Here is a 27,631-nt window from a genome sequence, read left to right as displayed (position 1 = left end):
AACCCAAACCTCAGTCACAGATTGCCCAGGCGGGCGGCCGTGTATAAATAAATGTATGCTAATATTTATCCCGCAGTTTACACAATCATGCTCAAGGAGCTTTGCTTGTGGGTGTATGAGGAAATCCGTGTCGTCTTTATTAAGAGGCAATCAAAAACATAAACAATGCGCTGGCTTACTGATTGTGAATGCGTGCGAGCGTGTTTTTCTTTATTCTCCGTTTCCGTTCCTGGTCTTTGTTGTGTTAATCACACCACTCAGGTCCAGGCCTGCGATTATCATCATCGTCGTCACCGGGCCGCATTTACTCGCTTCATCAGGTGTCGTTCTTTTCAGCCCGGCCTTGACAATAGAGGCTCTTTCTGTATATGTTAAAAGGCGCGACTTGTTGTACACTAGGTCCTGACCTATGTGGATTATAGTTAATAAATATAATCATTAATATCTGAAATAAAATTCCAATAACCAAAAATATACTAGGGGTTAAATATTGGAGTGAACCAGTTGGCACAAACCTTTCCGGGGTCTGCTGGAATTTTTTGATAATAATAGAAAGCCTACCAGGAATTCTTAAATGTATTTGTCTAATTAGAGGCACTTTAAATGGCAGCACTTAGGTGGTGAATCCCAGCACACTTACGTGCAGCACTTATGTGGTACACATTTATGCAACCTCATGACTTGTTTGTTTTTACTCCCACTCTTTTTTTTTTTTCAATTGCGTTATACAGATTATAATTCAATTTATCTTGCTGTCATGTCTAAAATATCACAACAGCTGGAATTTGATGGGGTGTGTTGACTTTTTATAACCGCCGTATTATTTCAGACGCTATTTTTAAAGTCTCACATTTGAAGATACTGACTTGAAGTGTTATGGGAGAGTGTGTTCTTTGTGCAAATGACTCGAACCTTTTTAATGGCGGCGCATGGAAAAAAAAATCCATTAGAGCTACTCGGATCAATCAAGGCATCAGCAGGACTGCCGGCTGGAAGAAAGCGTGACCTACAATTCAACAGGCGTCCATGCAGAGCAGAAAGAGAATCAAAACGACACAAAACAGCTTCTCGTGCTTCCGAAACTCATCAGGGGGAATGTGGTCATGTTTTATCCTGAGGCGCAGGAACTAAATGAGACTTTTTTTTTTTCCAATTCAACCTTACAGTGACGGCTTTGTCCAATAATCTTGCCCAAGAAGAACAAGTTGACATGATATCATATCATTTCAATCGAAGCAAGCGACAGGGACGACTCAGCTCATCACAGAGGATCAAGAATACATGTGGATTAAATTCAACACTTTTTGAAAGTCTCTTGCTCGGAGAAAAAAAAAAAACACACACGGACAAGCTTCTCCACCTCTTCAACTCGAAGCGTATCAGACAGATGTCCTTTTCAACGGCAACTCTTTGATTTTCACGCCTTGAATGGACTCTCGTTCCCACGCTCCTCTAATTAAGATCCCGTTGCCGGGGAGCTGATGTTAATTCACAGGTGTCTGCTCCCCTGCCCAGTCACCATGGCAACCACAAGGTATGCCGTTTAATCCATAACACACACTCACGCACATTTCGGCCCTCATGTTATCTGGACTGATTAATCTGAGCAAACGTTGTTCATTGTGTTGTCGACTACATGAAGCTGAGAGGGAATGTAAAGGCTTGTTTGCAAAAAGCCTCTCAATGACTCAATATTTTTTCACTAATGTGCAAAAACAACCCAATATGAAGAAACAAAAACAATTCACAGGCGGTATTTCTAATTACACCTTTCAAATTATACCTTGCACAACACTCATTCAAAGCACTAAACTGCTGAACCAACATTAAAAATGCAAGAACTCATTGTGTGCATGTATTTACATAAAAAAAAAAAAAATCTACTTACTCAGACTTTAACACGATATTCGGAAATGTTTTCCAGCATGTCACTGCAAGTTGTCCTGGTTACGTCCCATCTGGAATGAGAAGAGCTTGTCAAATTAAAAGCTGCGTTTCAAACATTTTGAGATGACACAAATTCACTAAATATTCATGCACCTCAAAAGAACTGTCAATGATGCAGAAGGAAAATAAATAAAATCACTCTTTGGTACTTGCCATGTTTTCTTCTTCACAAAGCCTCAGGTTTGAGGCGCTACATGGTGAGCCAAATAACTACACAAGTTAGCAAAAAACAAAGTGAAATACAATGCTAACTACACGAGTTAGCTAACAAAATGAGGAGTAAAGTGATAGGATGCTAACTCCACAAATTAGCAAACAATAGACAGAACAAAAAACACCAACTACACAATATAAACAAACGTGGAAGGAGTGAAATGACTGACTGAAATCTTACCTGTTCAAGTTAGCAAACATGAGACCACAAAAATGCAGTAAAAAAACTGTGGCGTATTGTTCAAGATGTGCGACGTTGAGCGAGGAAATAAAGACGAGGAGTAACAGTTGGGTCGTTATTGTTTAATGGCGGCCAGCACACAACAACCAAAATTTATAGCGTCTGAAAGAGGCGGGAAAGCGAAAGGATGTCATTATAAGGTCTGCTGTCACCTGACCATTTGGTGTGGTCACCTGACCATTTGGTGTGGTCACCTGACCATTTGGTGTGGTCACCTGACCATTTGGTATGGTCACCTGACCTATGTACGTATATTGGAAGGTTACAAAGCTCTGTGTGCTTTTTAAAAAAGCGTTTCTTTAGCACTTTGAGATTTTCTTAAAATGTAAAATGCAATATGAATACAATTTATTATTATTATTATTATTATTATTATTATTATTATTATTATTATTATTATTATTATTATTATTATTATTATTATTATTATTATTGAGCAGTTATGTTTATATAAAAGAGGATTTGCACATATATGAACATGAAAAAGTATGAGCTTGTCTAACCTTATAAAATATGTACACGTTGCTGTTTCTCCCATTTTTAGAAAAGTGGTGGAAAGTAAAAAAAAATGTAAAAGAAGACATTTTGAGGTGGATTTGTTGAGCAGAGCATCACATCACAATGTTTTCCCTGCACTTTAAATAATTCGACAATAACAAGCGACCCAGCTAGCAGCCTAATATGCCGGAAATAAAGTCTGCATGATGTTGATCAACCCGCTTTCATTTCCGAGTAGCCTTTATTGTTTTGTTATATGTGTGTGCGTGTTTTTTTCCAAACCGCCATGTAGGGGATGTTACAGAGATGGGCAAATAAAAATCAAGGTGAATGAATCTCCATCACTCTAGCAGGTTTGGTATAAAAGCCTAGCTCGACAATCGCTAACAATTAGTGTCTCATTAGTTTCATGCCCAATCAATCACTTTGCCAGTCTGTATTTAAGGTTTCCCCCCTCCCTCGCTTGGATTAAAGGTTCGCCCCTTTGTTGCCATGGCAACCCATGCTGGATAGTCACCTCCAGTGATCTGCACAGATGTCAGATGCTTCAGGGAGCTCTCATGCTTCTTTTTCAGGCTCTTGTAAAAGTTTGTCACTCTCACTTTGCGCTTAACTAACCTGAACAAGGAGGTTGCAAAGTACCTCGAAGCTGACACGAGAAAATCAGACGTGAAAGAATCTGCAGGAACTGCTGGCAAGTATTGGCTTGTGTGACAGCAATCGCCCCAATTTGCGTTTAACAGGCAACCAGCGCAGGATGAATTTCAAATGGATTCCCAAAACGGGTTCATTTGCTCTCGAGCTTGAAGTAGTCACAGTCAAGTGTTGCAGGTGTAATGCCGGAAGGAGAAAGTAAAACACTTCAGAGCAATCATCCTGGCTGGCAATTTAAACAGCAATAGTGAACCTCTCCCAAACACACACTTATTTCATTCCTTCACTCAGAAGAGAAATCTGCTCCCGGGTTGCCATAGCGATCCCAAAGCCAATAAGAGCCATGAACCTTTCCTCCGTGTTGCCAAGAAAGCCAGGGATACAAATTGCCCCAATCAAATTTGCCCTCGGGTGTATAGCTTTCCATTCCGTCAGCGCCGCATCTCAGATGGTCGCTCTGCCGCCTCGCCAGATGACAAAATTACAAATCAATTTGCAAGCTGGGAAAGGGATGGAAATGAGCAATGGTGCCTATTGGGGAAACCCGTCTTTGTTTCTGTAAATCAAACCAAAAAAAAGTCCCTTTTTAGTGTGTGTGTGTGTGGGGGGGGGTGAACAGGACTTGAGCCTTGTAAAAGTCTTCAGTGAGGCAGCTTCACTTGAGCTCACTGGCTTGATGATTCACGATGAATCATGTTCATTCATTGAACTACAACTCAACTACAACCCGTGAGGATACTCAGCTAAGGAGAAGACAAGAATAAAGTGCTTGCTATTACTGGAATAAGAACTATGCAATCCACTTCAAGTTGGTCAAGTGTTTTTATTTTAATTCATTAAATTGCTTACTTTTTCTGCTACAACAGTTACACCAATCACTTGTCAAACAGAGGTCCACTTAAAAAAAAAAAAAAAAAATCACAGAAGTAGCGCAAACCCGACATTGGCAAACGACCAGATTAGAATCCTGTCTGCTTGACCTTGTGACTTTTAATTATTTGTACGCAAGACTGAGTCACATCAGCTGTTTAAAATGTACAGATTTCTATAGAAGCTTTTGAGTGAGCTCCTTTTTTTCTGTTTTTGCTCCAAAATACTTACGGATTTAGTTGCATGCGAGTGAGGCCAAGATGTAATACTGGCTGTCACCATGCCGATGCATCACTAGCATAAGTAGAGAAAAACAGTACATACCTTTTTTTATTATTATTTTTAAACAACATGCATACATTACACATAGAGAATGAACAACTTTTGACTGAACGTCATGCTCATCTCAGTCACACACACATACAGGCACACAGTGGCCAAAACATTAGGTACAGTAGCAACCAAGAATGAACTTGTTTTAGTGACGTTTAGCACATCTGCTAACCTGATATGAATCTCTCTTTTCAGGATTTTGTGTTGCGTTATTGTGCGGTATGATCCGACTTGTACTCTGTTCTAAATAAGTATATTATAATAATAAGCCAAAAGCATCTCCAAATGATCTGCAGGAATTGCTGGCAAGTACTGGTTGTGAGTGACAACAATCTCCCTTAAATTGTCCTAGCCTCATCTGTGGGGAAGGTTGGAATTTTTTTTTAAGCTTTTCATACAGAAAAAGTCAATCTGTCCATAAGGAGTGTCAAAAAAATTGTAGCTTTGTTTTGCTAAAGGTGTACCTAATGTAGTGTCCAGTACAGAATCGTAAGGCTTTAGGGTTTGGCGCAATATTTTTAAGCAAGCGTTCATGCCATGCAAAACGCTACACTTACATTCTCGTTCTATTATTTTTTTTTTTTTTTTGCTTGTTTGTTCCCCTCCGCCCGGATCAAAGCATCATTTGCACATCAGGACGTGGAGCTGCATCAAAGCAGACGAAGGTGGACAAGGGGGGGGGCTCACAAAAGCGTCTTTGTGCACAGACACACACAGCTTGTGGCCGAGGCATCACACAATCAAAATCAGGGCATGAGACACACATAGTGATGTGCGCAGTGAGGGGCGGGGGGAAGGTTTGGGGGAAGTCCTTACCTGGCAACCTCATTTGTTTGGCTTGAGGAGACACATTGGCTACAAGGGGGGTTTGAGAACCAAGAGACATCAGAACTTGCTACTGAGAAGGAATGCTTGAGAAGCACGCTTCACTTAAATCAGGTGTTCTGTTCGCTCTGCCAGCAATTGCCAAATAAAATGGCGGTGGGGTTGAAGCGTACGACCCGGTGGAAACACGAAAAAGTTGTGGAGCAGTGCAAAGAACTCATAAAGGTCCATGAGTGGATTCTGGTTGCTTTTTGGAGCCTAGACCCCCGAGAGCAGCTTGCTCAGCAGGACCTCCCGCTCACCCAGCAGAGTGTTCCTTTTGAGGCTGGTGCCTTTGTTGACCACCTTGAGCTTGAGCGACAGGTTCTTGACCTGCAGCGGCCCCACGGCGTCGAAGAAGAAGTCCTCGTTGAAGACAGGGTTGCGACTGTTCTTGATGATGTTGCTACGTTGCTTCTGCATCTTGCCGGGTTTCAGGTAGACGGACACGCAGCAGTTGATGCTCTTGATGTCAAAGTGTTTGTCGTAGAGGTTCTCGGCCGCTAGGACGCGGACGCGCAGGCGGGAGGTGCCGGCGTCGTAATGGGCGCTGATGCGAACGCTGCCGCCCTTGTGGAGGTTGACCGTGTGCTCGCGCTGCGAGCCGTGCTCCGGAGCCGGCGCGCCTCCGTAGTGGAAGGACGGGATGTGCAGCCGGCGCTGGACGCAGGGGCTGGGCTCGGCCGAGCTGCACTCGTCGGTGGAGAGGGAGCTGTGGCGAGCGAAGGAGCGCTTGGCTTTCGCCACCTTGGCCTGCGTCTCGTGCGAGAAGATCTTGAGCAGCGAGGCCGAGCGAGATAGTAGCGGCGAGCTGAAGGGCGACGACTCGGCCGAGGAGCAGGTATCGCTCTCGCCGCCGCTGAAGTAGCGGTACGGATTCATGTGGGAGGAGTTGAAGTCGGCCGGGTTCAGGTGGTTGCCGGCTCCGCCCCCGGCTCCGTCGCCTTTGCCCGGGGTCTTCCTCTGGCTGTTGGGGGAGGTCATGGGACTGGTGATGTCACAGTGGAAGAGCGATTCCTTGCGACGAGTGTGGGGGCTCTCCTTCAAGGTGGTGAAGCCGTAAGAGGTTTGGGTCTTGGGCACGTAGGGGAGAGACATGGCGGTCTGCGACTGGGGGTCAGCGTTGGTGTCCCCGGCGATGACGTCGTCGGCACTTTCGATCTGAATGATGTGGCGGTTGGCCGCCTTCAGGAGGTTCTTTGTGTCTCCCACCATTTTGACCACCAGACGGGGACTTTTGGGGCCGCTGATCTTCCTCCCGCCACTAATGATTTGCTCTGACGTGGAAGGCTGCAAGGCCTCCTTGGGCTTCACCGTCTCGGGTTCAGGAGGACAGCTGACTAACTTGGGCGGGATGAAGAAGTCCGGGATCTTGTCTGGCGTGAGGACGTTAGAGTAGGGCGTCGCCGCGCCTTTATTGTCATCGTTCTCCCCGTGCCGCAGCACGCCAGTTTCCACCGAGCCGCGGATCTTATCCAAAACCCACATGGTGCCCCACCTCCCGGACGGCGGGCCGTGTGGGCGTGAGCAGCAGTGCAATGAGCTGGAGCTGCAGCTAATAAAACACAAGGGGGTGTAAATCACGAGTCTACTGGGAGCACTGGCAAAAATAACATTGGTTTTGTAGCTTTTCGCCTGCGGCACTTGAAAGACGACCAATCACTTTTACAGGTAACAGACTGACTGTGTACTCCCTAATAACTTTTATACTTTTCCTCCCTACATTTGATGTCATCTATTATTACTTTTGAATCCTGACATTCAAAATTAGATGATATTGATTGTGGAGGGGGGGGGGGCATATGACTGGCATAAATGTGTACATGCAAGAACCCTACTTTCTGCACTTGGCACTTACTCGGGAGCTTTTTTTTTCTAGAAGACTTTAGGTATCAACATATGCAAAAAAGTCAAACTACACAATATTAGGTACAGATGCACAATCCAATAAGAGCCAGTACAAAACCTGAGTCAAAAACTGAACTACATCATATACGACTTACTGATATTTATATTTGAATATTTTAATGAAATAAAATGGGTTAAAATGTACATTTTAAAATTATTTATCTAAATAAACAAAATAAAGACTAGAATAAAGTACTTTGGGTTTACTTTTTTCACTTACAATGTTATCATGATATATATATACACAAAAAAAATTAAAGCTTATATACTCACAATGTTATGGGGGGAAAACGACAAATGATTTTGGCTCCTCTCGCTTCTTGCAGCCAGCCACAGGTGTGATGAGAATGAGCGCTTAGCGTGGTGCGGTGCGGAGCTCCGGGTGCGAGCTTTATATATGCAACACCACAGTCGGGGTGACCAATCAGCTTGAGCCATGTCTATTTGTGTGACACACACACACACACACACACACACACACACACACACACACACACACACACACACACACACACACACAACAATACCTATTCTTAGAGCATGTCAAGTATTTTCTTCCTGCACACAACACAATGACAGCTTTGATGAGGACAATTACAACGCACATCTTTGGATTTAATTCAACTTGTAAATAGCCAAATATATATTTTCCAATCTTGCAGGGACATCATTTAGGATTACATAATACACACACATACTGAATATATGTGAGTGGCAAAGAATTTTTTTTTTTAAAGAAATTTGTTAAAAAAATGGGAAAATCAGGTGTCACATTGTGGCTGTCAACCAATAAGCATTTCTTACCACTATATATGTCAACGTAAAGTCCAAGCAGAATAATAAACAAACACGTTGCGAAATATTTCACATCTGCTCTCATATTGAATGGTAGGAGATCATATGAAGCGTTTTACGAGCGTATCATTGGAATAAGCGTAGATGCACCTGCTGTCTTTCAATTTGAGCAACTTTTCCGCCCCCTTCTATTTCTCCTCCCTGTCCTCCACTCTCCAGCTTCTCTTATTTGGCATGTCCATCCCTGCATTTAAAGTGCTGTTTCCCTGGAGACTTTGCTATGGCAACACTTAGATGTGCGCTGGTTTAAAAACCTCCTGACATGGACGCCGCACTGGCAGGGAATGTTTTGTACGGCCTCACCTGTGGAATTACAAAAGGCCAGTTCATTGTACAAGCAAAGGTCTCGGGCCTCCACCAGCGTGCCACATGCTGCATCACCTGGTCCAATGATAATTTTCCTTTACTGTACTAATGCCCAAATTGTTCAAGTTCAAGTTTCTTTTATTCAATAATGCATAAAATGGGTTACGGAATAAGAAAGTCGTAAAAGTGTGACTTATAAAGTGTGATTCTATATAAGGAGAGCCTCAAAACGGGTCATCTGGGTTGAAGGACAGGAACAGAAGACAGAAAAGAGAAGGTCGGACATAAATGTCTGGTATGTAGACGTCGCCACGGCAACATGAGCACAAGCGGCAGGCTGGGTGTAAGCCGGGTCGAGGCGGAAATGGACAAGAGCGGCCATATGACGTACCCAGGCTAAAAATGGATACCGCGACATGTCAATCATTTCACAGGAAAACACTTTACCTGCGACTGCGTGTACTTTCCATACAGCCTTTTACTTTCATCTACGGTCTCAGCCACTTCCTTTCTACATCCCTTGACAGGTTTCCATGAAGTAGTACAGTGAACCTGTCCACTTAAACAAAAAAAATTGTCTAGTTATGTGCTCAAAAGCCATGTCTAATGTAAAAGTCTTGCTTTGGCGCCATCTTGTGGCCATGCAACTATTTTGAAGTCAGGGGAGAAGCTTCATTGCTATATTAAACGATTAAAAGGTTTATAATCAAAGTCAACAGATAGTGTGTACTTAAGTTTTGAGATTGTTGAAACATGTAGGTAAAAATTAAAAATAAAATGTGCGCATTATCAGTTAAGAATATACAGGGAAAAAAACGCATGAACCTTACCTGCCAATGGAGGAGATTGCAGAACGCACCTGTCATTCCAACGCAGACTAGATCAGATGAGCTGATGCTGCACCCTAGCGGCTGGATGTGGTCACACACCTTGTCATGTGAGGAAATCGTCTTTGGTCTCCATCATCAGCTTCATCCTGCAGAGTACTCACTCCTCACACCATATTGTTAGCAAACAATCTAAAAAAAAAAAAAAAAAAATTAAGTTGGACAGACGTTAAAGTCTTTGAATGTTTGCCCACCAGACAAAGCAACTTTTTCAAAGTGTGTTGCAAAATGTCACCTTTTAGTTTGATGCTTAAGTGCATCAGGAGTCCAGCAACGTGCAGGAAGCATCCGATCCTGGACAAGAACATGACCTACACGTAAGAAAAAAGTGTGATGAGTGGATCACTTAATGGCTGATTATACCACCATTACGCAGAAAAAAAATCTTACCTTTCTGCTTACAGCTCCTTACAACTCTTTCAAACAATAAATGATATCTAATATTTTTTTAAATATACCAACTAAGGAAAAAAAATTATATTTAATATTTTTATTAATTTTTTTAAAATATACAAACTAAGAAAAAAAATCATTGAATATATCCACATGCAATCAAGATAGATCGTAAACAGTCCAGTTAGTCAAAGTCGAGCGAGAGGCACGTTTGTCTTTTTTTTTCTTTTTAAATCTTGAATAAAATTGCAGCTTGTTTAGGTTACATCCATCAACACATGAAATACCTCTTGACATGTTCATCAAATATTTGCTTGAGCTCTTGTAGTGGATCTCTGGTGCCTGTGCTCAAACAGTGGGCTCAATTGGCAGTGACACAAAAACAGGTAACAGTCAAAACAAAAACAAAAAAACAGTGAATGCTGAAAAGGGAGTGACATCCAAACAGGGCTCAAACGGCATCCTCCATTTTGTGCAAGAGAGGAGGAAGCTATTTTGCTCCAATTGCACAGTTCGCTCACTCCAACTTATTTTGCAAGAACCACACGGGAGACAAGTAAGTCCTTTTAGACACCTGCAGTTGGCGAGTCCATTTGCCGCTGTGCGTGCAGCGATGTTCGAATGGAGGTCTGACTCTCGGCTCCTGCAAGAGCATTTTTATTAAGAAAAACAGAGTGGGGGTAAGAGTGGACTGGATAGAGAAAGCCCTTGTCCTCTAGCCAAAACATATCAGGGGGTGTTTTACGACCTTGTGTAGGATGGGACAAGCTATCTTATTTATTACTGGTTGCATTCCAACATAATCATACGATAAGGATAATCTGAAAAACCCTAACAATTCCATTCGGACCTCGTATTGGGGTGGGGGGCGGGGGGGGTTAAAAAGAAGCTAAAACGACTTGAACTCCAACAAACAAAAACAAAAGAAAGCAACGTTGGCGAGCGCCGGGTTACATGTAGCAGTACTCGTTTTCCGAGCTGTCGTTGTCGTCCATGCGAATGTCCCTGTAGTTGTCGCATTGACCTTCGTCGTAGTCATCGTAGTCGTCGTTGTCATCGAAGTCGTCGTTGTCGTACAGCAGGTTGGAGCCGGCGTCGGTGGCCGGCACTTTGGTGCGGATGCAGTACTCCTCCAGCGTGACGGGAACTTTGACGCCGTCGAGGTCCGCTTCGCTTTTGGTGGCTTGCACCTGCTTTCTGTCCAGGCAAGGGGGAAAGAAAGACAGAGGCGGGGCTGAACGATTTGTGCCATTTTTTTGACCGATATTGCGATTTTAATTCAATTCAGGATTTTCGTCAATTCACTAATATGTACAGTATCATTTACAACCATAACAGGAAATGACATCACACCATCAAAACCTTACTCTGTGCACAGAGGTGCCGTCATACATGTATATGCAATTATATGAAATAGTGTTTATAATTTCCATTTCATTGTTCTGCCTGTTTTTTTTTTTTTTTCTCTGAGGTACCTGATGATTTCAATGTACTCCTGGTCCTCACCCTTGCTCTCCCTCCACATGCGGTACATGACGGAGGCATCGACGTTGGCTGGGGAGAAGGTGTTGGGTTCATTGAGAAGGGAGATGACGCTAAGCAAGATGGTCCTAAACAAGACAGAAATCACAAGCCAAGGATGAGGTGGCAATTTGACCACGATTTGCCCTTTCTGACAAAAGAAATGAATCCCACAAAAAAATGACTTTTGGATTTTGTCATCTCACCTGACATTCTGCGTGGGGTTCCACCGCTCTGACGGTAGCTCGCCACTATGGGGGTCGTCCACCGGTGGGTGCAGGATGGAAATGCAGACTTCTCCGTTCTAACCAAGGGAAGAGGTCAAACGCTTATGTACGATTCCGATGGATTGACGTGACCCAAAATCGACAAACCTACCTCATAAATGTTAGGATGCCACATTTTGGTGAGGAAGCGGAAAGAAGGTGGAGAGTATGGGTAGTCCACCGGGAACTTGAGCAGGGCCTGTTAGAGCAAAATTAGACAGAAATTAACAAAATCACAGAAAATATTCGGAGAATAAAAGACAAAAATTGACTGCTGAAGATTTGAGAAGATGAAAAGTGATTTGAATGGTGTGTTATCTTATTTTAATTATTAAAAATACATTTTGGACAAACAGAAGGGAAGGAATAAATATTGGGGGGGGCGCCCTTTATTTGTCTGCAGATAGTTGCACCCCTGATACGCGACCACAGAACCAACTTAGGTCGCACCTAAAGGAACCTTTGACATCGTCAGAGACGTTATTCACATGTTGACAGTCATGAAAATCGGTAAAGAAAAGAATAAGTTCATTTAAAAGCTGGCAAAAGAACAATAGTAGCTGAAGTGCTAGCTGAAGTTAGCTACTCACCTTAAAATAACCACCTTCGTAGTGCGTGTTCGGTGGACCGAATATCGCCACTTCCCAGTTGTACATGTCCGACTCGTTGACTAGGGTGATTTTGAAGCCCTCCACCGGCTCGTCCTGGAGACTTTTCATCTCCAGCATGAGTGCTTTCTGGGAACTGGCTACAGGATTTCCATGCTGAGCCATATTCCAAACAAACTTGGACAAGTCGTGTGAAGCCGACCCGGCAAAACAAGCCGAGGACCAAAACAAAAAGTAGCAAATAGACTCCCGGACAAGAGAATGGTTTCTTCGTTTTGGTGAGGAGAAGAAGAATCGGGGCGGCTTTTAGGAGGAAAGCCGTCTTGGGTTTTGATGGACAAGACCCAGTGAGCGTCACACTGCAAGCCACTGACACCTTTTTTTTTTTAAATTCTTTTTTTTACTTTTGTTTTTTATAATCGCACACACTTCCGCTTGCGTTTTCGAAGTAAAAGCTTTATGGGAGGATCCAGTTGGAAATCAATACTAAATATAAAATCAGTTTTTACACGTGACTATTGAGCTGTAAAGTGCCGCAAGTGTATTTGGCGTGAGCCTTTGTTAAACACACGCATCACGGCTTTATACCCAAACGAAGGGCGACTCGTAACGCTATGTAAAACGTGTAAAATAATATATTTTTATTAGTAAAATGTCAAAACTTACTCCTATCCGTCGAACCCATTCAACACGTTTGCCTAAAATGTAAAAATGGGTGATTATAAATTTTATATTAAAAAAAATGCTTTTTAAAATTCTGAGGTGATTAAACAAACAATGAGACTGTAGCATCTTATAATTTTTATTTTCTCTTAAGTAGGGGAATTTTTACAGGGAATGAAGATCATTCACATCCCCTTTTTGAAATGTATGACATTGTACAGGGGAGAAACAAGCTTTGGAAATATGTGGTGTGGCGAGTATACTTTCAATGTCAAGGGCAAAAACAAAAAGAACTACGGCCAAACCGAGGAAGAAATAATATGATTCTTAACTGAGAGCTCTCAATGCCCTCACCATCCTAATTTCTATTCAACGCCTTCCTCCCCATCATCTGTGTTTTAATAATTTAAATAACTCAACTATACTGACCCCACCCCCAAATAAAACAGAATGCATAAAAACAAAACCATTGTGGTCCGTCATAAAAAAAAGGACAAAATGGAATGAAAGTTCAGGTGAAAACATCCATGGAAGAAAAGGTTAATAAAAAAGTGTACATTCCTAAATCATGCAATATTGTAATGCAATAATATAATGATCAGAAAAATGTGACAATCAATAAGGGAGCGAAACTCCATTAATAAGTCATTGTCGGGAACAGGTAAACATTTATTCCTTTCTATGGACATTCCTGCAATTTACAGCTGACCACACATGTAGTCAGACTTGTGAGGGAACATTTTCACGTTATGGCTGACAAAACAAATGGGAATGACTGGTTAGTCTTGAGCTTGCTACTTGGGTGATTTAAGGTGAAAGCGCTGAATACAAAAGGAAAAGCGACAGTGAGGTTAGAGGCATCGGTGCCTAATACTGATGTTAGCATGGGTTGTTAGCAGTGGAAGTTAGTTTAGCCTGGGTTGTTATGGAGCATCTTGCTGCAAGTGCACATACATATGCTAATGGATAAAGAGTTTGAAAATATATAACCATTTGGGGGAATCATAGTTTCTGGTTTATTTACAGTTTAACTACTACTAGTCAAAGAAATTTGTGGCTACGTCATTTACATTTGCAGATGGTCACTATCAAACTATCCGATTATAGAATTAAATTATGGACAAATGCAAGTGGGTTGGGAGATAACTTAGTGACCCGTAGTGAAACTAATCCATGCGAGACCGTTATCGTGCTTCAGTGGGTGCTGCTAATTTGGTTAGCAATTGGTGAATAGTTTCAGCAGCCAACCTCTTTAATTGCCACATATTAATTACACAAATGTGCAAATCTGTAACACCTGAAAGAAATGTCCTTCAAAAGGCACAGAGAAATAAATGCCTATTGCAAAAAACCTCCATAAAGTAAAGACCAGCTGAGAGTTCAGTGTGCTGCTCTTTTAGTTAGCAACAGAGTTCAAATGGGCTCGACAGTTAAGTAGTCTGTGCGTGAAAAATTGCAACTATAAAGTGAGACGATTATAGTTTTCATTTTTCTCATGGGAAAATGTCGGTAATTTATTTTAACTCAATAAATTTGTGGGTCTGATTGGTATTGACTAGTGGTGCTCAACCTTCAAGTGTCTCTCCATTTTGGTCCGTTGGGAAAAAGCAGGCAGGGCAGAAGGGATCGGACATCCCAAGTCTGCTAGTTGTGCCTTGTACGCTACTCACAAAGAGTCTAATTAAATTCACTTAATCCAGAAATGAAATTTGGATATCCTGAACTTTTTGTGAGTAGCGCAAGTCTCTTCGGCGTCTGATCTACTGCAGGCCTCGGGGTCAGAAGAGACCAGGTAGTGAGTACGAGTCCCTCTTTTTTTTCATTTGAAAGAGTGTCACTTGGTTGAAGGCTGAAACAGCAGTCAGATGTTCACGCACACACACACACAAATAGAAGGCGCAAACAGGCGTTCAGACAAAAAAAAATACACATCAATGACAAAATAGTTCAAAAACAGTAAAAACGCAATTCACCCATCAACAGCAAAAGTCCAGTTGTCAACATTACGCCACACAAGGGGAAGAGGAGGAAGTCCAGGAGGAGGGAAATCCAAGAGATCAGGAGAGAGGAAAGTGAAAAGTGCCTTGCAGGAGGAGACGGAGCGAAAACACGACGAGTCTGTAAAACGACATCAAGTGAGTTGTGCTCAAGACTGTAAGCGAAGAGAAGAGGAAAGGCGAGGAAGAGGGCGGATAGATAGATAAATAAATAGGGCGACGGCAGAAGTGTTTTTAAGGTGGTGAAGATGTGTTTTAGTGAGGGTGGAAATCGGGCTACCCTGGGCACAATCAGCACTGAGAGAAGGTCTGTTTGATCTCATCCAGCACGTTCCCGAGCAGCGCCGGTTCGTCACATTTGGCGTCGATGGACACCGTTTGGTCGGACTGGCGGAGAGGAAGAGTCAAAGCGTCATTTGTCAACACTTAGGAAAATACGAACGTTTGATCCACTTACAGTTTTGACGAGCAAACACACATGGTGACCCTGGATTGACCTGCTGTACATGGAGGCACAGGAGTCCACCCTCTCCACGACTGGTTGAAAACAAAAAATCGCTACTGTCGTAAAGAGCTCACTTTTTTTTAACGTAAAATGAAATGGATTGTGTTTGAAGTGTACCAGAGAAGTGGTGATAGAAGCAGATCCTGGCCAGAAGGTGGTGGAAGGGCATGTTGATGCCTTCCAGTTTGACAGAGCTGCCCTTCAGGTCGCCGGATTCCAACAACTTTGCAAATGCGTCGCTAGCCAACGAAACAACCACAAAACAGTACGGTTTAGTTTTACTTTCTATTGTATTTACATTGGCGACATCCAAACACGACTTAATTTCAGCATAACTTATAAAATAATACGAGAAGTTGTTTGGCAGATTTTATGACAGAAATTATTTCAAGTTACCTGTAGCATGGAGTGGTGATTAGGTAGGAGGTGCAAGTAAAGTGCAGTTTGAAGTCCAGTTTCTCATGAGTTGAGGAGTCTTCATTCTGATCCAAGGAAATAAATAACATGAATTTCCCATTCAAGGTGCTCAAATGAGGTTGCAATATTGTGCTTATTTTCTAACCTTGACAATGAAAGTGAGCGTTCCCTTCAGTTTCTGTGGCATGACGATGCTCTGCACGGTGAAGACAAAGCGTGCTTCATTGGACACCCCTGCGATACAAGGGAGCAGTTGGTTAGCTTCTGTAGAACATCTTTAATTGTGACTCATTCAAACCTTGGCACAAACACAGACTGGGGGAAAAGTTTTGGTATTTGCTGATTCAATAGAAGCCCATAGATTACATTACAAGAACGAAATTCCTGGCACTGGAGCAACTGACCAGGAGGGAGCTGAAAGGGGACGGTGAGGCCGTCGTGCGCCCCCGCCCCCTCCGGCCTCTGCAGCTTGGAGTTCAGGGAGTCCAGCACGTTGAACTCCATGGATTTCAGGAAGCTATCGCATTTGTTCTCGAAGATGACCGACACCACCACCTGGCTGCCATCTTGCAGGTTCCCCTGGATGTCGTACACCTGAGGAGAAAGGCAAATTCAACACGTGAGGAAAAATTGCACATTAAACAATATATTTGGTTGCACACAGCATCAACCACACACGGCTCTTTCCACGAAAGCGAGAAAAAGGCAGCAAGGACAAAGATTTTGAAAAAAGGAAGCAGCTCTGTGGCACGGGGACGGCCAATCGATGCAGGACATAAACACAAAGAAACACATCTAGGACAGAAGTTGTAATAAGGTTCTGCCCGTCACAGAACTTTGCGAGTACCTGATCGGCATCTTCCATCATCTTAAAAGAGAGGGAGATTGGACAATGAGACTTATTTTAGTGAGCTGACGTCTCATAAAATTTGGATATTGATCACTCATTTAATTTGATGTTGCGCAACATTTAACCCGAAAAACAGAAGTAGTTGGATTCTTGATTACTTACCATCTTGATGTAGGCGTTCTCTGCGAGGAGGCAGTAGTTGGACATGGGCTGAAAAAAAAAAAGGAATAATTTTTCAAAATAATAAAAAAATAAAAATGATGAGCTCTCGTCTCAATTACCGGTAGAGGTTCTTCCTCGTCCACGCTGCCGTTTTGCACAGTCCCTTCTTCACCTCCATCGCTGTGGTGGTGATGGTGATGGTGCTTCTTCTTCTTTTTCTTGTCCTTCTCCTCCTTCTCCTTTTTCTGCTTCTTCTTCTTGTGCTTAGACGACTTCTTAACATTGGAAGGACACGAGCGAGACAGATTAGGTGTAATAAACAGCCACCGCGGCAGACTTTTTTTATCTCTCCAAGACATTATGACATCATAGGTAGTGACTCACCGACTCCTCCGTCTCGATGTCCTTGCTCTCGTCGGGATCGGAGTGTGGCGTCGTGCCAGAAGCTGCCTCGGGCAAGGAAACGGCTTCTGCTGCTACTGTTACTGCTTCCTATAAACACAAAAAAAACATCGATTAGCAAGAGGTACACCGCATCCTACACTGTTTACCAATTCTCTAAGGAGGTCAGTCATAGCAAAGACAAGGATCAGCCAAAGTGAGTTTTGAGACGAAACTACTCCGGGAAAAGCCAGCCAACAAGAAACAGCAGAAGTCAAGAGTGGAATTACGTGAACATGTGCACTGGTTGTCAATTCCTCATTAGAAAATCGACAGACAAGTTTTGTTAAGTGATTCCAAGCCAGATTCCTGTTCACCGTTACAAGACGATATCCGTGCTCTTATCGCCGTCACCAAAAGACAATGAAAAACATCCACAAAAACTTTGACGGGATAGAAGAAACAAGAAGAGAAACGTTACAACGTACAGTACGGTCGCTCATGCACACGAAAAGGAAGGCTGGTAAATGAGAAAGGGGATGCGTTGGACCACCTGAGAAAAAGAGAGCGAGTCGACGAGTGGCTGATGAGGAAGAAATAAAAAGTCAAATAAGGTGGAGCTATGAGGAAGGATCGACGAGTACAACGAAGTCATGAGGGGAAAGGCAAGAGGGTTGCGACTCCACCTGGGCATGAGAGGGCGCTGGAGCATTTGAAAGCCAGAAATCCAGATCTGAAACCTAGAAGAGCGAAGGAGGCAGAGGAGGTGAAAGGGGGCAGGGCAAAGGCACTCTGTAGGTTACTACGACTGATCAACACAAGATGATAAACTTTTTTTTAAATCAAGCAATAATTTGAAGCCTCAATTCCAAAACAATCACAACTTGGATTGGCATACCTCAGCAGTTGTGGAGGCGGGCGGAGCCACCACCTCAACGGGTGTTTCTGATTGGACGACGGGTTCATCCGACGGATTCCCGAGAAGATCCACTCCTTTTTCTTCATGTTTGTGTTTTTTCTTCTTCTTCTCTTCTTTGCTCTTCTGCCAGAGAACAATTTCAAAATGTGATGTCATGCTTGAGGAGTAGTGTCCATTTATCTTGTTGGAAAAAAATGTAACATTTAGTAAAAGCCAACCTTACCTTCCTATCCCTCTCTTTATCTTTCTTCTTCTCCTTCTTCTCTTTGCTACTCCTCTTGACCTCCTGCGAGGTACTTTCCGTATCTCCGTCCGGGCTTTTCAGGACGTCTGCCGGACGGTGAGACCTGACTGGTAGCTTCTCGCTGTCTGCAAGCGGCCTGGATAGAACAACATCATACAATACATCTTCTGTTAGTTATGTACGACTAATAAAAGACAGAGTGAAGACTATATTTAGTAGCAATCAGGCAGTTTATATTAGATGCAATTAAATCAGAGCCAAAGCCTGAGAACGTCAGCAGCATCCAGTAAGTGATTTGATGTGCAGAATTTTCTCAACTGCGGGAAGCTCTCAGGGAATAATGCTGATTTTACCAGGCTTGAGAAGGGCACGCTGAATATCATACCAGGTCAAAAGAATGCTGAGCATTAAAAATCAGTGGGTAAAGCTTTGCTAACGAGCCAGCTAATTATAAAAGGGGGGAAAAGATGCAGTCGAAGCGGCAGGTCACGTGGCTGAGATGTTACTCACCTGCGCCCAGCCATTTCCACCAAGCTGCCCGCACAAAGTGGGCAGTGATGGGGGTGTGTGTATGCGTAGAAGAGAGGAAGCAAAAAGCCGTGAGAGTCAGTGAAAGGAGGGAAAAGGGGGCAGTAAGGCCACGGCACATCGGCAGTGCGGCCAGGAAGACCGAAACACACTAAAATGGATTTTGGATAAAGATTTTTCTGAGTAAGGCCACAGAAGGTGTTGACTCACTTGTCCAGGTCGATATCCAGGGCTTTGTGAGGGTCATTAGGATCTTTGTCATCCTCATCACTGGGTAAGGCATTCTGCAGGCACATCAATCAATACAAGGTCAATTCTCTAGTTTTCAAAGAGTATTTAAGTATGACTTGGCTAACGATTTGCTGTTCATCAATATTACCACAACTAAACAATTTATATTACTAAATGACTTGCTGTGATGTCCTAAATTAACATTTAGCTATCTAGCTTTTTTGTTGTAGATAAAGCCCTTGTGTGTTTTAAATTAAATCATTCTGATAGGCTGCAAAAAATAAATTAAAAATCAATAAATAAAAACAAGACAATTTGATTATGTGCCTGACTTTGCCACCAGTGGAACAAAATCAGCACGGCTTGCATGAGATCAAACAACGACATTGTCACCTCTGGCATCTCCTCGGTGACGATGTCGACCATGTGCGCCGGCGTGATGTCCTCCTCGCTCTCTGGACCCGAGTCGTGTTTTTTCCCACGTCCACTGCGCTTCTCTTTCTTTTTCTTCTTGTCCTTCTTTTTCTTGTCGGCTCGCTCTTTCTGCCGACGCTCCTCCTCCAGCTTCACGTACTGGTCGGACATAGGCAGGCCTGAGGAAGAGGCGGAGGAACTAGTTTAATCCTCAAGTTCAAGCGGAGATGTTATTCTAAGATATATTAAGCTCACTGGAGTCCCACCTGGTACTTTCAGAGGCACACTCAGATCAATCTGAACGACGGGGATGTGCTCCACTCCTGGTGTGTCCTGGTAGACCTGTGATGGGGGGGGGAAAAAAAAAAAAAAAATCCCATGAAACATCTTCTGGTAGACATACAGCCAACCGCTACAGATATTTTGAAGCAACAAAGTGACTACAAAAAAACTGAAACCTTCTGAGAAGATGGTGAGGCCTTGATGTAAAAGGGGTTGTTGGCTTGCTCTTGTTTCCTGGCTTCTCTTCTCTGTGAAGGTTTATAAAAAAAATAATAAAGCCAGATGCAATTTGGTTATTTTAACAAGCAACATGGGAAAGCTACTTTGTTTGAAAACACATTTGTATGCAATGCTGGTAAAAGGGCTATAAAAAGGCTATAAAACGGAGTCGTCGTACCCTTGCCAGCTCCTTCTCGTCCACTTCTGTGTGTCTGGGCCGGGAATGCTTGGGCTCCTCCTTTGTAAAAATAGCCTTGGGCTGCTCGTCCTCAGACTCGCTCTCGGATGGAGGCTCGTTGATCCAGGCATCCAGGTCCAGACTAAACACATCCACATGAAAAAAATAAAAAAAAGTCAGCTATTATACCAGGCGAGTTCAAATGTGAATCTGGCCTGCAACGTACCCCTCAGGGACAGGCACTTTCTTCTGTGCCTTGGGGGCTACAGGGTTGAGTTCTCCGGCAAAAAGTGCAATCACTTCCTCCGCTACCTCCACTTCCTTCTGCTGCAGTTTCTGGATGTATTTCACCAGCTGCAGGATGCAAGACGCCTGTGGAGTGCAGTCGAGAAAACGAAAACCACATTTTGATCAGAATTGTCATCATCCGGTTGCCATGGGAACAACTCGCCATTTCATCTTACCCGCTCCTGCACCTCCAGGTTGGCGCTCTGGACAAAAAGCGGGAGGCGGTCGATCATGAGCTGGTTGGTTTCTTGCACTGTTGTGCCGTCCGTGTTGTCCTTTTGGCTCTGCAGCACGGTGGCGAACAGCTTGGCGGCGTTCTGCACGTACACGGCTTGGATGTGGCCCGGCAAGGTGGCCACCTTGGGACGCAGCATGGCTTCTAGCGTCTGCAGCGGGTTCTCCAGGTGTCTAAAGAGGGTGACTCGAGTTATTTGCATTCTGAATTTGTCGATCAAGAATATTTTACAAGAATATGTTATGATTTCACAGAAACGAGGGCTGGAAGTGTCATACTCTGAGAACTCTCCACAGATCCAAGCTGCCGCATACAAAACTTCACAGATGCCATTTCTCTGCATGTTCCCAGTCAAGAGGTGAGCATTGTCCAGCAGGGTGGCCATCTGGGCCACGGCAAATACCCGGATGGCCTTAACCCGGATGGCCACATCCAGCATCTGAGAGGCGATCAAGTGTCCGTGCCTCGTGCCCTCTAATCGCGTCAGCTCTACAAGGATGCTGATGTACCTGTGAAGTGTACACGGGAGGAAAAATACAGCTGAAAATCATGACAAAAATAGAATGTGTGGGCAACTGTGTGGAGGGAAAAACGGACCACTCAAAGTTGGTGATGTACTGGTAGTTGCTCTGGCTACAGATGTCAATGATCTTAGTGAGGAGTTCATCCCTGTAAGTGGTTCCCTCTGCTTTGTCCACGTGTAGCATCAGCTTCTTCACAATCTCCATCAAGTTCTTTTTGGAGACCTGCAGAGGAACACAGTTTAAGCGCTACGTTTGAATGTACTTCAATTAATTTGTTCCGCATTTCATAATTTATTCAGCACAAGTAACATCTGTTTATGTTTCTATCCCAGCTGCAGAGCATTGCGAATTAATAATTAAGTATAAAAAAAAAAATCACATACCATGCCATAAAGTAGGTCCAAAGCTCTGAGACGGATGGACTCGTCCTTGTCATCCAGACACTGCAGGATGAGGTCCTTATGGCTCTGCACTGACTTAGGGTGGGTCTTCAGGATTTTGGACATGGCCAAAAGGCCCAGATACTTCACTGGAGGAACAAGTTCACACACGTACTTGCTGAGTATACTTACAGACAGAAGACTAACTAAAAACTAAATTACCACTATCAATGCCTGACTTTTTAAAATGCTCAAATTGCATCCCTGGTAATAAGTTAACTGTAGTTATGTTCAGTCATGTGAGTTATATGTAAATGACTACCAAGGTAAAGATCATTAAAACACAAAGAACAATGGGAAAGACAAACAAACACGTACACGCAGGACAAAACATTGGCCGTGCGAACCCTGCTGAGTCTCAAAATTGTTTTGCTATCGGAGGAAAGAAAAGCCTCTCACATTCTAATCAATATGAGTGAGTGGTGGCTGCAGTGGCCTCAGAGCGGCCGAATGAGTCGGCGAACGCTCGGAAAGTATTTTGGACTGTACATTTTTAGTTCATATCTATGAGAATAATTTTCTATGTGGCTTCATTTTGTTTTTAGCTTAGCATTTTTAGCTGTAATTGAAAAGCAGGCAAGCTAACAAGACGTTCACGCACAGGTAACGGGCTGGACTGATTGACTATTTGGTCCCGGTGTTTTTTAGCGTTTAAACAGACTCACTAATTAATGGATTTTTCTTTTAAATAAAATGTTATTGTATTTGAGGAAATAAGAATCAACAAATTTGGAGTGTAAACATGGACACAGTTGCGTGTCCCTTTTTGATGACAACTCAGTTTTTAGTGAGGACCAACCAGTACAGCCCACACAGTCAGTTTTCAACCTACTCTAGAGAACTATCTATTAGTAGGGAATCGATCCAGATAACTCGAATGGACCCTCAATGTGAGGAAAGAAGTACAGGCCCACAATTCGAGTTATCAAGATTCAGGTGGAAGGCTCTGAGGAATCTTCTAAAAAGGGGGCGGGGCTTATGTTTAACAGTGAGTAACACGCAGACAATGAGAAAATGACACACTGCAGGCATTGACAGAGGGCTCACAGTTCTGGTCAGAGTCTTCAATCAGGATTCGCAGTTTCTGGACACAGAGCTGGAAAACAGAAAGAAAGTGTGACGGCCAAATGGTATTTTGTAGCGACACCTTCAAAGTAAATACGAACAAAACAAGACCAACTGAAAGAGAATGGATAAATATGAGTACTTGACAAAGAGTTGAGACTGAGGGAAAAAAAAAAAAACATGCAATGTGTAAAATTGACGAGACTGCAGCGTACCTGGATACTAGCACTGTGGTTCGGCATCCCAGACGACAAAGAAATTAACACTGTAAAACAGGACACAGTGGCAATCAGACTTTTGGATACTAACAGGGTGACAGTATAACCCAAATTTGTGTGCGCTGTAATCGTAATAAATTTGATTAAGAAAAAACTTTGAGGCCAGTAATGCAAATCAATTAAATGGTAAGCCTGTTCCCTGTATTACACAAATTAGTTCATCTTGTACGCTGCTACTGTCATAAACCACGGGACTATTCTAAGTACTCACCCGCAATAACCGTGTTCACACACTCGTACAGCAAAGACATGGCAGATGTACTGTAAATTAGAAAAAAGAGCACAGATTACAAATGTGTGAGTGACCATTTGAAGCTACTTCATAATTGAGGGATTTTTTTCCATCTCACCTGTGAATTAGGTTGGTCAGAGGTTCAATCAGCTTTTTTCCCAAGCGAGGCTCCAGAGGAGTAAGAGCACCAAACTGTAAAAATAGAGCAAATGTCGCATAAACAAAAAAAATAATCCAACTTTATATGCACATTTATTTATTTTACTAAATAATTAGTTATATGATTAGAATGATAATAAAATGGGAGTTAATTGAAAATGAACTATTTTACATATTTGTGTATTACTGTGTATTATTATATTGTGGTTTTATTTTCCCTATAATGAATTCTATTAATAGTAATGATGAGTAGATGATAAAATGCTACATGAACTATTCGTCCTAAATTGTTATGTCGCTGGAGTTTCACGGCAGTCAGCGGATTACGCGTGTGTGTGTGAATGTCTGTGTCCTGTTGACTCACCAATTTAATAATCTTAATGAGAACCCAATTGTTGGTGGAGGAGGTCATGAGCTTGAAGAAGAGTGGTGCCAGTGACAGGTAGTTTTTGGGATTCCGGCGGGCCAGCTCACAGATCACGTTGACTGCGGCCGACTGAACACCTAGTGGAGGGAGGAGGGGGGGGACAAGCGTACATTAGGGTTACTGCAATTACCGGTCGGCCCTGTTTTAATCAGCGTTATGGACTTCGTACAAAAAGATTAACACAATGTAAGGATTTTTTTTTTTTTTTTTTTAACCTGGATCTGGGTCTTCAAGTTTCTCCTTGAGCCTGGGGAAAGCAGGACGGAGGGACTCTGGGTACTTGAGAAACACCTTGTACATAATCAGCACCGCTTTCTTCCGGATGTAAGGTTTAGTGTGAGACATCTAGAGCAGAGGAAAGAATGACGAACAATAAGTCACACTTCCATTATGGGGTACCTGGTATGATTGCATTAACTACAGCACATTCATTTAAATAAGGCAAAAAGATCGATTGCGATGACAACGTGGCTTTGCGGCTCACCAGCGTCATAATGTCGTTGGCCAGGTCCCGAGCCAGGTCGGGGGTGACGAAGCAAGACAAACCTGTGAGGGCGACGCCTGTGTCGTACTGGTTGGGACTGCTCAGATCCTGCGTGGGCGAGAAACATGCTGTTTATCAGGAAGCTTCTAATTATATTGCTTTTTTTTTAATAAAGTGTATGCTGTATGCTAATTCCTCTCCCTCAGCAGCGCAGCCGCTTACCTTTCGGATCTGATTAGTGGTCAGCATGATGACGTCTGTGCTCTCGTGAAAGCACTGCGAGGCCGCCAAGTAGCCGATCCTCTGCGAGGGAGCAGAATAGCCATCACGTTCTTTTGCCGTCTCATCAGGACAGATGCAATTAGTGCCACAGACGACCCACCGCTTTACCTTGTAGGTGAACTTGGAGGAGCTCATGACTTCGACGATGTTGAAGGCGGCCCAGCTGACGTCATAGCCGAGCATCTGAAGCTGTTTAGCAAAGAAGAGAGCTTCTTTATTCAGTCGTGATGGTGCATAATAAATAGATTAAAGTCATCCAAGCGTACTCACGTAGGTGAGCTTGCACACGGCATTGGCTTTGACGGCAATATTATCCTGCTTGAGCTCTTGCTTGATCTCGTCGATGCAAGTGGAGATGTACTTGGCCTGAGGGCAAACAAGAAAGGGCAGGCAGCAGATCAGATTAGGCGGAACGATATATGGGACAGGACAACAAGAGCAAAGCAGCCCACAACTGTACATGCTGCTTTTTCCATTTAATTATACAAATGGACAATCAGATCAAATCTTAGTATTCTTTGCACTTGATCATGATTTTCGAATAGAAAATACAAATGAACTGTTTATTACAATTTATTTATTCCATAAAATTTATAGTCAACATGTTGCCGTTAGTAAGCTTCACAATTAAAAAGTGATACCACAGGCACAACATTCCATCGACAGTAGGAAGGAGAAGCCCATGAGAGAGGAACCAATAGCAAAGGCTTAAAGCTTCGAAGAGAGTGAGAGTGGTCATGTGTGTGTAGTCATGAGACAGCAGAGTGACAGGGGAAGGAGTGTGTGCGGTTTCAAAACACACACACACAATACACAGACATCAGCAGACGCAGGCCAGGCTTTCACGTCACGCACCGCCATAATGGTTAATTCAGAAACAACTGAAAGAAGTAAAACAGATGACATGGAAATGGTGGATGTTCAAGTCACATTTCAGACAACTGCAATGATTTTTTTAAATTATAAAACGAGTGACGACAGCATCCAGAAATGGACTGTTGACTTTGGAGGTTCCGCTACTATATGAGGAACTCTGAAGTGTATTCACACATATCCCAAAACATTAATAATTGAACAATCTGTTCCCTGTTGGCTGGGTAACCATCACCTTATCTGGGCCTGCAAGGTTGGGTTACCATTGACAAAAAAAAAAAGACGAGCACCCAACCCGCATAGCACCGTCAAGCATTGGTGAGTAGACACAATACAGCAAAGATAAAGATAGACACTTCTCTTCAGACAAACACGAACATTTTTGACCCGCTGATCTAGAAACCTGTGAGATTCTTAAACCACTCGGAATTTCACACCTGACCCGCAGCTAGATGTGTGTACACAACCTCGGATGTGAGTTTGTAGGGCACAAAAGTTGACAAGGTCGAACAATAGGAAAATAAATGCAGTAAGCTGACGTGGATTCGAAGTGACACGGGGGATTGATTGATTTCCAACCAGCATACCGTCAAAAGTGTCCCAGAGTCAATTATCCAACTTTACTTAACTGGTCCAGCAACTATTTACTTGCTCCAAATATTTATGCTAGCAATGTATAGTGACAAGCAAAATCAATTAAATGCTCTTCCACAAGGTTGCAGAGTGTACATAATTAATAAATAACCTGTATATAGTCACAATTCTAAAAATGGCTGAAATTAAATAAAAATAATAATAATAATAAAATACCAACAAGGTAATGATATTCACTTTGGGAGCTATTTTTGGGTGTTGTTCTGCGACTCTTCCTAATGTAAATTGTCCGTCCACAGTTAGATATTTAAAGGTCTCTTGTGTGACATTCTACAAATAACGAACGGCAAAGGGTAAAATTAGTCTGAATTTGTATAAAAACAAAATATCCGACTGCTGAATGATTTGGACCGATTGAGTCACCATTCTCATCCTTCCTCTAGCTAACTGTCAATTAGCCGCTTCAGTCATTACGCTTGTTTTTAAATAAAAATAAAAAAACCGACCTGAGAGTAAAACATGGTGGTAGTTCAATATTCATACAAGTCATATTCTTTTGTGGTAAATGTTTTGCTAGAAGCACAAGGTCCTTGTTTGGGGGACAGAGGCGAGCTAAGCGGCTAATATGACAGTTAGCGGTGACGCTAGCATTTTAGCCAGGTTGCATTAATGTTAATACAGCTGATACGAGTGGCCAAACATAACGGTCATTTACGTAGGGGAGGGAGATAACGTGGAGGTGTAACGCGGGGTACGTTTTTGGTTTAATTTGAGTTACCTCATCTTCCTTGTGGTTCCTGATGCCACGTACTAAATCCTGAAGGTTTTTATCGAACATCCGATCGATGCTCCCTTTGACAATCTTCAAAGCCATGCTCGGTGCTTGGCGGCGGTGTCACTGGTACCGGTGGGTGTCGACCGAGCCCAGAGAGGGTGTCTCATCCACCCGGGGGGGATGATGATGATGCTGCTGCTGGTGCCGCGAGCCCCTGGGTGAAAGGGGCCGAGGAAGCTGCTGAAAGGCCGGAGAAACGGAGCGTCCTGGGCTGCTGCGTGCGCACAGACGCCTGGCTGGCAGTGGCTCAATGGAGGAAATGGCTGACAAAATGGCGTCCGCAAGTCAGCTGACTGGGGTATTAGGCGAGATGTGGGAATTAAAGGTCCACGCACAGACGCAATGTGGGCAAACTTTTGTTTATAATTTAACTGGAATTATTTAAATTAACATTTATAACCATCCAAGATAGCTGATTTGACTTTTATATACACCTTTCCAGTCATCTTTTTATATTCGTATGAAACAAGATCATGAACAGTTTTTCATCTCTTCCATTAACTCTATGTGAGATGCAAATATACACAAATGATTGATATAAGAGCAAAACTTTTTAAAAAA

At 43.0% G+C, this 27,631-nt stretch overlaps 4 protein-coding genes across 12 annotated transcripts in view; all 4 read right to left on the bottom strand.

Moving 5' to 3' along the window:
• Window positions 1–2,578, bottom strand: part of LOC148388634 (guanine nucleotide-binding protein subunit alpha-11) — a 37,256-nt gene extending 34,678 nt beyond the window's left edge. For both annotated transcript variants that reach the window (XM_088395143.1, XM_088395142.1), the window contains exons 1-2: window positions 2,342–2,578; window positions 1,889–1,958 (exon numbers count right to left, since the gene is read on the bottom strand). The gene's annotated coding sequence lies outside the window, so the exon portion shown is untranslated. The remainder of the gene's footprint in view (window positions 1–1,888; window positions 1,959–2,341) is intronic.
• Window positions 2,579–4,356: 1,778 nt separating this feature from the next.
• LOC148388633 (C2 calcium-dependent domain-containing protein 4C) lies at window positions 4,357–9,325 on the bottom strand. Its single transcript, XM_088393310.1, has 4 exons — window positions 9,137–9,325; window positions 8,474–8,686; window positions 7,802–7,968; window positions 4,357–7,175 (listed from the first exon to the last, which is right to left on the bottom strand). Exon 4 carries the CDS (start codon window positions 7,106–7,108, stop codon window positions 5,840–5,842), a length of 1,269 nt encoding a protein of 422 aa, XP_088249436.1. The 5' UTR covers window positions 7,109–7,175; window positions 7,802–7,968; window positions 8,474–8,686; window positions 9,137–9,325; the 3' UTR covers window positions 4,357–5,839.
• A 726-nt stretch (window positions 9,326–10,051) lies between these two features.
• Window positions 10,052–12,865, bottom strand: LOC148388632 (ubiquitin-conjugating enzyme E2 R2-like). Its single transcript, XM_088393311.1, has 5 exons — window positions 12,347–12,865; window positions 11,869–11,955; window positions 11,697–11,794; window positions 11,445–11,579; window positions 10,052–11,166 (listed from the first exon to the last, which is right to left on the bottom strand). The coding sequence occupies exons 1-5, from the start codon at window positions 12,527–12,529 to the stop codon at window positions 10,920–10,922; spliced, it is 750 nt and encodes a 249-aa protein (XP_088249437.1). The 5' UTR covers window positions 12,530–12,865; the 3' UTR covers window positions 10,052–10,919.
• Window positions 12,866–13,152: 287 nt separating this feature from the next.
• Window positions 13,153–27,349, bottom strand: ap3d1 (adaptor related protein complex 3 subunit delta 1). 8 transcript variants are annotated; one of them, XM_088393300.1, is made up of 35 exons: window positions 27,014–27,349; window positions 25,039–25,134; window positions 24,877–24,957; window positions 24,709–24,789; window positions 24,487–24,594; window positions 24,218–24,347; window positions 23,940–24,079; window positions 23,535–23,608; window positions 23,396–23,445; window positions 23,122–23,171; window positions 22,889–22,937; window positions 21,785–21,930; window positions 21,475–21,623; window positions 21,156–21,386; window positions 20,819–21,050; window positions 20,581–20,726; window positions 20,355–20,496; window positions 20,134–20,205; window positions 19,942–20,017; window positions 19,655–19,854; window positions 19,241–19,314; window positions 18,482–18,638; window positions 18,238–18,381; window positions 18,026–18,079; window positions 17,893–17,922; window positions 17,343–17,450; window positions 17,078–17,230; window positions 16,959–17,006; window positions 16,794–16,814; window positions 16,351–16,540; window positions 16,092–16,180; window positions 15,926–16,011; window positions 15,647–15,768; window positions 15,482–15,561; window positions 13,153–15,411 (listed from the first exon to the last, which is right to left on the bottom strand). In XM_088393300.1, the coding sequence occupies exons 1-35, from the start codon at window positions 27,107–27,109 to the stop codon at window positions 15,316–15,318; spliced, it is 3,801 nt and encodes a 1,266-aa protein (XP_088249426.1). In that variant the 5' UTR covers window positions 27,110–27,349; the 3' UTR covers window positions 13,153–15,315. The 8 variants fall into 8 exon arrangements, with proteins under 8 accessions (XP_088249426.1, XP_088249425.1, XP_088249427.1 ...); XM_088393299.1 differs by having other exon boundaries at window positions 17,078–17,233; window positions 27,014–27,348; XM_088393301.1 differs by lacking the exon at window positions 16,794–16,814 and having other exon boundaries at window positions 17,078–17,233; window positions 27,014–27,348.
• Window positions 27,350–27,631: the final 282 nt, after the last annotated feature.

Source organism: Syngnathus floridae, chromosome 13, assembly GCF_059516105.1.
Source record: "Syngnathus floridae isolate MCC-2025c chromosome 13, RoL_Sflo_1.0, whole genome shotgun sequence".
Classification (NCBI taxonomy): Eukaryota; Metazoa; Chordata; class Actinopteri; order Syngnathiformes; family Syngnathidae; genus Syngnathus; species Syngnathus floridae.
This window is presented reverse-complemented; position numbering and strand designations above follow the sequence as displayed.

Coding starts and splice junctions, on each gene's coding strand:
- LOC148388633 (XM_088393310.1), bottom strand. CDS start 7,108: ATGTGGGTTTTGGATAAGATCCGCGGCTCGGTGGAAACTGGCGTGCTG.
- LOC148388632 (XM_088393311.1), bottom strand. CDS start 12,529: ATGGCTCAGCATGGAAATCCTGTAGCCAGTTCCCAGAAAGCACTCATG. Junction 11,795..11,868: donor GGCATCCTAACATTTATGAG/GTAGGTTTGTCG, acceptor TCCCTTGGTTAG/AACGGAGAAGTCTGCATTTC. Junction 11,167..11,444: donor GAGTACATTGAAATCATCAG/GTACCTCAGAGA, acceptor TTGCCTGGACAG/AAAGCAGGTGCAAGCCACCA.
- ap3d1 (XM_088393299.1), bottom strand. CDS start 27,109: ATGGCTTTGAAGATTGTCAAAGGGAGCATCGATCGGATGTTCGATAAA. Junction 18,080..18,237: donor CCGCCTCCACAACTGCTGAG/GTATGCCAATCC, acceptor TCGCTCTTCTAG/GTTTCAGATCTGGATTTCTG. Junction 17,234..17,342: donor ACATCGAGACGGAGGAGTCG/GTGAGTCACTAC, acceptor TCCAATGTTAAG/AAGTCGTCTAAGCACAAGAA.